The sequence below is a fragment of the Cherax quadricarinatus genome, chromosome 43 (genome assembly GCF_038502225.1).
Source record: "Cherax quadricarinatus isolate ZL_2023a chromosome 43, ASM3850222v1, whole genome shotgun sequence".
Lineage (NCBI taxonomy): Eukaryota > Metazoa > Arthropoda > Malacostraca > Decapoda > Parastacidae > Cherax > Cherax quadricarinatus.
This window is the reverse complement of record NC_091334.1, coordinates 25,537,122-25,548,283: the sequence shown is the minus strand read 5'-3', so window position 1 is coordinate 25,548,283 and position 11,162 is coordinate 25,537,122. Positions and strand designations below refer to the sequence as shown.

The 11,162-nt window shown below is 44.8% G+C and overlaps 1 protein-coding gene across 2 annotated transcripts in view; it reads left to right on the top strand.

The window, feature by feature from the left end:
- The window catches only part of Sf3b1 (splicing factor 3b subunit 1), a 19,747-nt gene extending 8,943 nt beyond the window's left edge, over positions 1-10,804 (top strand). The window contains exons 1-4 of one of the 2 annotated variants that reach the window (XM_070093759.1): positions 1-3,550; positions 5,556-5,635; positions 5,811-9,080; positions 9,273-10,804. The exon at positions 1-3,550 is cut by the window's left edge and continues 736 nt beyond it. In XM_070093759.1, coding sequence (XP_069949860.1) covers positions 5,573-5,635; positions 5,811-9,080; positions 9,273-9,452 — 3,513 coding nt within the window. In that variant the 5' untranslated portion in view covers positions 1-3,550; positions 5,556-5,572 and the 3' untranslated portion in view covers positions 9,453-10,804. The remainder of the gene's footprint in view (positions 3,551-5,555; positions 5,636-5,810; positions 9,081-9,272) is intronic. The other variant, XM_070093758.1, reaches the window with a different exon arrangement.
- Positions 10,805-11,162: the final 358 nt, after the last annotated feature.

Below are 11,162 nucleotides of genomic sequence, written 5' to 3'. Positions count from 1 at the left end.
ATAGTGACACAGGAAGACTACCACTACTACCACAGGCATCACCTGCCGTCCGCCAGTCGCCATCTGCTCTACTAATGTCAAATCTGTTTTCTTTTCCCCTGCGGAGTCTACTACCAGCCGACTCAACTGTCAAGTGTCACCAGGCGCGCTCACCAGCCTCTCGCGCACACACACACACACACACACACACACACACACACACACACACACACACACACACACACACACACACACACACACACACACACACACACACACACACACACACACTACAATCATTACTTACACATACACTCCTTTCATAGTCTATTGTTTCCTACTTAAAATTGTCACTGTATTGATTTGACCAGTGTCAATTTGACCAGTGTCAATTTGACCAGTGTCAATTTGACCAGTGTCAATTTGACCAGTGTCAATTAAATTGAACAAATCTCATAGGAGTGGTCTTATTTCAATAAAGTTTAAATACACCAAATATTGTATAGACAACAATAGTTATTCTATATATTGTGTGTATAACAGGGTAATATGTGCACTGTGTGCATATGGTGTCAAGTGTGCGCACTTCAATTGGTCGTGTTATGATTCTGTTTACGTTTGGAAGTGAATTATGTATGTATTCAGTTTTGTTTTTCTTCAAGCATGCAGTATGTCCTCTGTGTTAGTACAATTGACCTGGTGATCATTGGGACCTGGAAGGTCATTACAATCAACCCTAAGGAATGAGATCTCTTAAGGTTGAGACTCAGCACTGTGAGTTTGACCTGGGGTCGTGAGGGGTCACCAGGTCAAACATTAGAGTGGTGTAAGTTCTACATTACTCTGTCTAGTTCTGGTATTGTATGAAGGGAGGGATTTACATATCCAAACATTTTACCTACTTAACCAGTGACTGAGAACCAGCCTCTCCCAAGTCTAGAATTACACTCTGCTTCCCACCTCCAGGACTCAAGTCAGATTAATAAGTTTTCTCTGAATGCCTTCATAGTAGATACAACAATGTGAAAGATACACTGCAGTCACTATTTTAAACCAGAAAAAAATGGTTTCAGTTTTTCCCATTATGCTCTGTGCGCTGCACAGTTTTTTTTTTTTATATGGTGCACACTTACCACAAAGACCTATTCTCTCATATCTAGTCCCAAATTTACCTACCGCTCACAGTTTATCTGAGAGAGCTGCGCTCATGGCGTAGAATGGGACCAACCAGTTCTTAAAAGCCATAAAACAACGATACCCACCAGAAAGGGTTGACACCCCCTCCCTCCATCCAATCTTGGGATGACCCCTCCTCATTCTAACTTCCACCCCAGATTTATTCACTCTCTTTATCAACCTATCCCTCTCTATCCTCTCTACCTAACCCTCCTCAACTCTGATTGATAACCTTGGTCAACCCACATTCTCTGCATAATATTCATATCACACATTACCCTCAGTCATTACTTCTGTACTGCCATCAACCTCCTCCTTGCTATAATGTTTAGAACCCATGCTTCACACCCATATAATAGTGTTGGTGTCAATATACTCTCATACATTCCACTTTTTGCTGCCTTGGATAACATTCTGTCTGCACAGATGCCTCAACCCATCATCCACCTTTTTCCACTCATCATTTCCATGGATGACCTTGTTTCTCTTAGAATCATCTACTGACATGTTCACTCTCAGATATGTGAAGACAGTCACTTGTTCCCTCCAGTCTCGTATCATTCTCATTGTACCTTTCTTACCACTGTACCAAACTGTCTTCTTCACTGTTCTGCTCCTTCTGCTTAGTCATAGCTGTCTTAACATATTGTATATGTTCAGCCTAGCTTATTTCCTCTTTTATGTGCGTGTGTGTGTGTGCGTGCACGTGTGTGCATGTGTGTGCATGTGTGTGATTGTGCGTGTGTGTGCACGTGAGTTCATGTACTCGCCTAATTGTACTCATCTAATTGTGGTTGCAGGGGTCGAGACTCAGCTCCTGGCCCTGCCTCTTCACTGATCGCTACTAGGTCCTCTCCCTCTCTGCTTCCTAAGCTTTGTCATACCTCTTCTTAAAACTATGTATGGTTCCTGCCTCCACTACTTCACTTGCTAGGCTATTCTACTTCCTGACGACTCTATGACTGAAGAAATACTTCCTAACGTCCCTGTGACTCGTCTGAGTCTTCAGCTTCCGATTGTGACCTCTTGTTTCTGTGTCCCATCTCTGGAACATCCTATCTCTGTCCACCTTGTCTATTCCCCGCAGTATCTTGTATGTCGTTATCATGTCTCCCCTGACCCTTCTGTCCTCCAGTGTCGTCAGTCCAATTTCCCTCAACCTTTCCTTGTACGACATTCCCTTGAGCTCTGGGACTAGCCTTGTTGCAAACCTTTGTACTTTCTCTAACTTCTTGACGTGCTTGACCAGGTGTGGGTTCCAGACTGGTGCTGCATACTCCAGTATGCAGTATGTGTGTGTGTGTGTGTGTGTGTGTGTGTGTGTGTGTGTGTGTGTGTGTGTGTGTGTGTGTGTGTGTGTGTGTGTGTGTGTGTGCATGCGTGCACGTGTGTGCGTGCGTGCGTGCACGTGTGTGCGTGCACGTGTGTGCGTGCGTGCACATGTGTGCATTTGTGCGCATGTGTGCGTGTGTGTGTGCATGTGTGCGCGTGTGCATGTGTGTGTGTGCGTGTATTTGTGTGTGTGTATGTGTGTGCGTGTGCGCGTGTGCGTGTGAGTGTGTGTGTGTGTGTGTGTGCATGCGTGCACGTGTGTGCGTGCGTGCACGTTTGTGCGTGTGTGTGTGAGAGTGAGTTAGTGATGTAGGACAGTGTGTGCACATAATGTAGCAGTGTACGTACACACATTATATAAATACATCATGTTTATAGTTGTTTAAGGTAGTTAGTAGTTAATATTATTGAAATATTCAACTTTAATTGATATATATTATCCAAGAAATACTTGAAAGAATATTGTAGCTGTAACTCCCTCAGTAACTCATTGTAAGAGTAAGTCAGTGTAACAGTAACTTGTGTATGAAGCATAGTTCAGTACCTGCTGAGTTGGGTTAACTGAACTGGACAAGACCACTGGACATTACCACTTTAACCATGAATGATAGCTGACCAGTGGTTGGTCAGTACAATGTCAACATTGTTGATGTAGCACGGTGACCACAGAGTACGACTTCTAGGACTGACTTCTTACCAGCAGTCAGTATTGCTGTGTTGCTAGACCTCACCATGATTCAATGACTAACATAATGCCAGCATTGCTATGCTAACATGAAGGTTACTGAGGGGGTTCACTCTCTAGATAAAACACTAGAAAACTAATAGAAACTATAAACATATAGAGGCTGGCAGGTAACAATGCAGCGAAGATTTCGGCGGAGGTAAAGAGAAGCCCCGGAAGCAAGACGTGGGGAAAGGGCTCTTGATCCATGCAGTGTTGTGTGCGTGTGTCTCGTATGAAAGTTACTACAGAAAGCCACTAATCACAGAGATTATTTCTAGGGTTACTTCCTCCTTGACATAAGGGTCCGGCAGCTAGAGTATTCGTCGAGACTACCACGTACGTATGACATCCATGCCCTGGCTCCATGTCCTTAATTCATAACTTTCACCAATTCTGAGTGTTATATTGTGGCATATAGTGATGTTAATAGCAGAGTTTGTTTATATTAACTTAATCAACACCATCATTCTGACTCATGATAAACCTGCGTTGTAATGAATGACAGTTAATGAGTAGACGGGTGAGTGGACGGTGACTGGGACCGTGGGTGGACTGTGTGCAAGGACTGTGGTCCCAGTCCTGATCTAAGAATTTAGAAAGACTGGAACCACCGACCTCGTAAGACAACAACCAGAGTCCCAGGAGCTGTCCAGTCTTCTGTCCGGTCATTATTGACATTATTATTCAATAACCTTCACTGTTTCTACACTTTTTTTTTTTTCATTGTGATTTTTTTCACTACAAAAACATGGACCCAGATGCATACTTTTACAATATTAAGTCCACTAGAATTGATTGCATTAATTTGTGAATTAATTTTGAAAACTAGGCATGTTTGTTCTTAACCCCCTCTGACAGTTTCAAGCTGGTTTCCAACAGGTTTCAAAGTTGTAAAGGAACATAAGTCGGAAGTTAGCAAATTACAGTGGACCCCCGCATAACGATTACCTCCGAATGTGACCAATTATGTAAGTGTATTTATGTAAGTGCGTTTGTACGTGTATGTTTGGGGGTCTGAAATGGACTAATCTACTTCACAATATTTCTTATGGGAACAAATTCGGTCAGTACTGGCACCTGAACATACTTCTGGAGTGAAAAAATATCGTTAACCGGGGGTCCACTGTATTAACTGGTCTCCTCAACAAGTCAGTGTAAACGAGTATCATACTGGGTAGCTGGAAGATGACAAGGTGGGAGACTCCTGTTTACAAGGTGGGAAATAAGTCCATGGCTTCAAGAGACAGACCAATTGACCTAATGTCAATTGTGGGAAAATTACCAGAATCGATAATTGGTGATGCAGCTCAAAAGTCAGCTTCATAGATGCAGTTTGATCAGTGGCTCTCATGACAGTTTTATGGAGGAGCGTTGGAGCCTTACAGAGGCCAGAGACCAAGATACACAACACAGTATTGTGGTTATGGACTTAGTAAGGCTTTTGGTAGAGTTCCACAGCAGAGATTGTTGAGGAAAGTGGAGGCACACAGAATTGGGGACATCTATTCCTGGATAGAGGCATGGTTGACAGATAAGCAACAGAGTTTGCATAAATGTTGATAAATCAGAGAGGGTGTGCATCACAAGTGGTGTTCCACATTGGCCATTATTGGGCCCTTTGTTCTTCGCAATATACATAAACCACACACACAAAAAAAAATATGAACAAGTTTGCCGACGACACCAAAATGGGCCTTCTGGTTAGTTCCAACGAGGACACTAGTGCAATGCAAGGAGATCCGAATAGACTGATGCAGTGGTTGGGGAAGTGGTAGATGCGGTTTAATGTCTACCCTGTGAAGATAGACTGAGGGCACTGTCTATCCTACAAGGGTAGACTGAAAGTGCTGAATTTTCATTTTAGAGGTGTAGACTTAAGGGAAATAAGATAGAGGTGTATAAAGGAAAAACAGTAGTAAACAGACGGAAAACAGGAGTACACAGAAGGATAAGCAATAGATGGGGGGAAACAGGAATAAATGAGTTAAAACAGGAATAAAATGGACATGAACAAAGTGTCACACACATCTCAATCATGCCAGGACTCACAGTAGTCATTCCAAGCTTTGACAGCCTTAGATTTAGAAAACCACTAGAAGAAACACTTCCACCATCACTCAGTTAGTAATTATCCAGACGCTCAGGGGGTTAGAGCAAACACTGTCAGTAACTCTCACAGTGTCCAGTAATAATGTCGAACAGTCTCTTGTTTTCTTTGATAATTGAGAGTAAACAATCTTACTGGTTCAGTTATAGGAGAGTTGAGTTATTAATATTAAGCATCAGTGTTATATATAAGCAATGACTGGTGGTAATGTAGAGGATGTGTGTGTATTTACAGGAGGGAAGACGCCAGACATGAATGCCAGAACCTACGCCCATATTATGCAAGAAGCACGACTCAGAGGTGAAGAAGCGCTGGTGAGTAGTAATAACAATAATAGTAGTAGTAGTAGTATACAAACGAGTGTAGAGTTTTATCAAGTCATGTTACAATTGTACACAGATCGGTGTAGAGCTGGTTCATCAACTGGGGCTGGGTCTTCACTAATTTGCCGTACATCATTTGTGCCATAAATGTTATTGTTGTTTTCAGATCCGGAAGACAATGCAAGAACGCGTCAAGGAAGGAACGTTGCAGGTGGTTGCCACCAATGGTGAAGCCCCGAAGGCAGCCCCTAGGAAACGTGGGCGTTGGGACCAGACGGCCGATGACACACCGCAGCCAAAGAAGAAATCAACTTGGGAAGCCGAGACACCATCTATTGCTCGCTGGGACGAGACTCCAGGCCGAGCCAAGGGCAGTGAGACACCTGGAGCAACACCCGGGCAGAGTACCCGCATGTGGGATGCTACGCCTGGGCATGCTACCCCGGGGCATGAGACACCCGGGCACGATAAGCTCACGCCCTCGGCTCGCCGCAATCGTTGGGATGAGACGCCAAAAACGGACCGTGGGGAAACGCCAGGTCATAACAGTGGATGGGCCGAAACACCTCGCACCGACCGTGGTGCCGGTGACCTGATCCAAGAGACCCCAACCCCAAGCGCCAGCAAGCGACGCTCCAGGTGGGACGAGACACCTGCTGCACAGACCCCAGTTGCCACACCCTCAGGGGCTTTGACACCTTCTACCCCCCACACTCCCAGCATGACCCCAGGAATGATGACCCCAGGGGGTATTACCCCAGGAGGAACGACACCCGTGGGACCAAAGGCTATTGGCATGGCAACGCCATCACCCGGACAGCTGGTGAACATGACACCAGAGCAGATCCATGCCTTCCGCTGGGAAAGAGAGATTGATGAACGAAATCGCCCCATGACAGATGAGGAACTTGACTCCCTGTTTCCCCCGGGGTATGAGATCCTGCCGCCCCCGCAGGGATATGTGCCCATCAGGACACCGGCCAGGAAGCTTACAGCAACACCTACGCCAATGATGGGTACGCCACAAGGGTTCTTCATGCAGAAAGAAGGTATGACGCCCAAACACGAGGACTCGCAACCGAAGGGCAATCTGCCGCTGCTGAAACCTGAAGACGCTCAGTATTTTGACAAGCTTCTTCAAGATGTTGATGAGGAGAGTCTGAGTCCGGAGGAACAGAAAGAACGCAAGATCATGAAGCTGTTGCTGAAGATCAAGAACGGGACTCCCCCCATGCGCAAAGCTGCACTCCGTCAGATTACAGATAAGGCTCGGGAGTTTGGCGCCGGTCCTCTGTTCAACCAGATCTTACCACTGCTCATGTCTCCTACGCTAGAAGACCAGGAGCGCCATCTTCTGGTTAAAGTCATCGACAGAGTTCTCTACAAGTTGGACGATCTTGTTCGTCCTTACGTTCACAAGATCCTTGTGGTTATTGAGCCTCTGCTTATTGATGAAGATTACTATGCTCGTGTGGAAGGTCGTGAGATTATCAGTAACTTGGCTAAAGCTGCTGGTTTAGCCACCATGATCTCCACCATGAGGCCCGATATTGACAACATTGATGAGTACGTGAGAAATACCACAGCTCGAGCCTTTGCTGTGGTGGCGTCTGCTCTGGGTATTCCTTCCCTCTTGCCATTCTTAAAGGCCGTGTGCAAGAGCAAGAAGTCTTGGCAGGCTCGGCACACTGGCATTAAAATTGTGCAGCAGATTGCCATCTTGATGGGTTGTGCCATACTGCCCCATCTCCGTTCTCTGGTGGAAATTATTGAACACGGCCTAGTGGACGAGCAGCAGAAGGTACGTACGATCACCGCCTTGGCTCTGGCTGCTCTGGCTGAGGCTGCCACCCCCTACGGCATTGAGAGCTTTGATTCAGTCTTGAAACCCCTGTGGCGAGGTATTCGCCAGCACCGTGGTAAGGGTCTCGCAGCTTTCCTGAAGGCTATTGGCTACCTTATCCCACTCATGGATGGAGAATATGCAGATTACTACACACGAGAAGTGATGCTGATTCTTATCCGAGAATTTCAGAGTCCCGATGAGGAGATGAAAAAAATTGTCTTGAAAGTTGTGAAGCAGTGTTGTGCCACTGACGGCGTTGAGCCAGGCTACATCAAAGAGGAAATCTTGCCACACTTTTTCAAGCACTTTTGGAACCACCGAATGGCTCTCGATCGTCGTAACTACCGCCAGCTTGTTGACACAACGGTCGAAATTGCTAACAAGGTGGGCACCTCGGAGATTGTCAACCGCATTGTTGACGACCTGAAGGATGAGAATGAACAGTACCGTAAAATGGTCATGGAAACCATCGAGAAAATCATGGCTAACCTCGGAGCTGCCGACATCGACTCTCGGCTCGAAGAACAGTTGATAGATGGCATCCTCTACGCCTTCCAGGAGCAGACGACTGAAGATGTAGTTATGCTCAATGGCTTCGGTACGATTGTGAACGCTCTTGGGTCTCGAGTCAAGGCCTACCTTCCCCAGATCTGTGGTACAATCTTGTGGAGACTGAACAACAAGTCGGCTAAAGTGCGCCAGCAAGCAGCTGATTTGATATCTCGCATTGCAGTGGTGATGAAAACCTGTCAGGAGGAAAAGCTCATGGGACATTTGGGCGTAGTGTTGTACGAGTATTTGGGTGAGGAGTACCCAGAGGTACTAGGCTCGATCCTGGGTGCCCTCAAGGGTATTGTTAATGTTATTGGCATGCATAAGATGAACCCTCCTATTAAGGATCTCTTGCCACGCTTAACACCCATTCTTAAGAACAGACACGAAAAAGTGCAAGAGAACTGCATCGACCTGGTGGGCCGCATTGCCGACCGTGGCCCAGAATACGTGAGTCCTCGTGAGTGGATGAGGATCTGTTTTGAGCTGTTGGAGCTGTTGAAAGCTCACAAGAAGGCTATCAGGAGAGCTACTGTCAACACATTTGGCTACATTGCCAAAGCTATTGGTCCACACGATGTGCTGGCAACGCTACTCAACAACCTCAAGGTCCAGGAACGGCAGAATCGTGTGTGTACCACTGTAGCCATCGCTATAGTGGCTGAAACATGTTCTCCCTTCACCGTCTTGCCTGGCCTCATGAACGAGTACAGAGTACCTGAACTCAACGTCCAAAATGGCGTCCTCAAGTCACTATCTTTCCTCTTTGAATACATTGGGGAAATGGGCAAGGACTACATCTACGCAGTCACCTCACTCCTGGAAGATGCCCTAATGGACAGAGACCTGGTCCACCGACAGACTGCTTGTGCAGCCATCAAACACATGGCTATTGGCGTCTATGGCTTTGGCTGTGAGGATGCCATGGTCCACCTCCTGAACTATGTCTGGCCCAATATATTTGAAACCTCACCTCATTTGGTGCAGGCCTTCATGGACAGCATCGAAGGACTACGAGTAGCACTCGGGCCTCAGAAAGTAAGTATGTACTCTTCTCCTTTATACATGTACTTCTGTGACCCATATGCATTTATAGCCTTTAAATAATAATAATAATAATAATTTTGGTAATAAAAGTCTGGGTTGTAGGAGTTGGAAGACTCTGGAACTCATCAGTCATTGTTAGTAAAGTTTCTTCCCAATCTTACAGCTATACTTACATTCTTACAGATCCTCCAGTATGTGCTGCAGGGCCTCTTCCATCCAGCCAGAAAAGTGCGCGATGTCTACTGGAAGATCTACAACAACCTGTACATTGGTGCCCAGGATGCCCTGGTGGCCGGATACCCACGGATAATGAACATGGCCAACAACGTCTACACCCGGGACGAACTGGACATCATTTTATAAATTGCCACCATTTTCTGACTCAGCTTTAGTTGCAACTTTGTTCGGTGTGGCGGTGTTGAGTGTTGCTGTGAGGGTCTTAACTCTGCACGTGCCACTAGCAGTGGCCTCTGCTGGTTATGGTTGAGTACAAACTTTAAGTTTAATGCACCACTGCAATAATTGTCAATGTTGCAAGATTATAATTTAGTGGACCCCTCAATTATATATATAATTATTGACATGGCAAGAATATAATTTATTGGACCACTGAATTATTAACATAGCAAGATTATAATTTAATGGACCACTGGAATAATTCTCGATGAGGCTAGTTTTGCTCCTTCCTTGTACATAACTCCTAATTTCTCCCAAGTCAATTTATAGTAATTTAATTTCGAGTTTTGTATTTTCGTTAAAAAACCAAGGGTTGCAGATTTGCAGTCGTCATAGTCATTAAGTGAAAATCTTGGTCATTCTTGGTAAAAATGGTATTTTACCAGTGTTTATAAGTGACTATAAGTAGTAGGCAGTGGAAATACATATGTACATGTTTATTCTAATTGGATAAAACTGTGAAATTTGACTGCTTGTTTGCCGATTCACATTTTATTGAAGTTTCAAATCGATTACGAGTTCATTTTTTCTCCCTGGAGAGAAGCGTATGGGGTCTACCAGGCTACAGTGTTTGTATTTACACCACGATTATTGTATTTCTGACTTAAGGTTCATACAATAGATGTGTGGGATGTATGTTCATCAGTGGAATACAGTCGTCTCTTATAATTCTGTCTGGTATAGTTTTTTGTGAACATGATTTGAAAAGGTACATTAGAAATTGAAAGGCAGGTATGTGAAGGCCCTTCCACCTGCTGTTCAGTTTGGAATAGACTCTTGTTACAATTATGAAAACTTTATTGAGGAGCTTGAGAGAGCTGACTGTTGCATAGGGGAACTCCTAAGTTACCAACATCTGTACTCATGAACAACGTTCACAGGATGTACTATTCAGGAAAGTCTTGAGTTTTATGAATGCCAACCTGTGGTTACAAATGCATGTGACAGGTATTCCTGAAGGTCAGGGGTTACAAACAACTTGTTTGTAAGTTACTAAGTATATGTGTGTGTTGCATGAGTGCATCAGACTGGCAATACCAAACGATTTGTGCACGAATGAGTCGTCAGAGCCAGAATGTGTTTCAGACCCTGATTTGCGTCTACAACGCGTTCCATCAGTGTGAATGCCAGGAAGATGACTAGAGGTAATCGTTTGTGAGAGATAAAAGATGATAACTGCAGTTACAAGTCATCATTGTATGACTAGTAATAATTAATGACTACATTCTTAAAGATTTTATTAAAAATTACTACTGGGAGTTGAGTTTTATTTACTATGCTTGTAAGTGTTGTGGGAACGATCCTAATGGTCTGTTTTAGCATAGGTTCCCATCACCTAGGTACCTGCTGGTGTATGCATGTGTCTGGAACAGCAAGGTCTGCAAGCAGGTGTTTGTAACAGCAGAGGTCCACTAGCAGGTTTCTGGAGCAGCAGAGATCTGCTAGTGGGTGTCTGGAACAGCAGAGGTCTGCAGTGCTGTATTACCCATATGGGTTTAGCATGTAATTGTGATTATATCAGATGTCTGGAACAATGGAAGTTCTCTAATAACACCTACTGGTTTAGCACCTAGCCTGCAGTATAATAACTGGTGCATTATTATTATTATCAAAAAG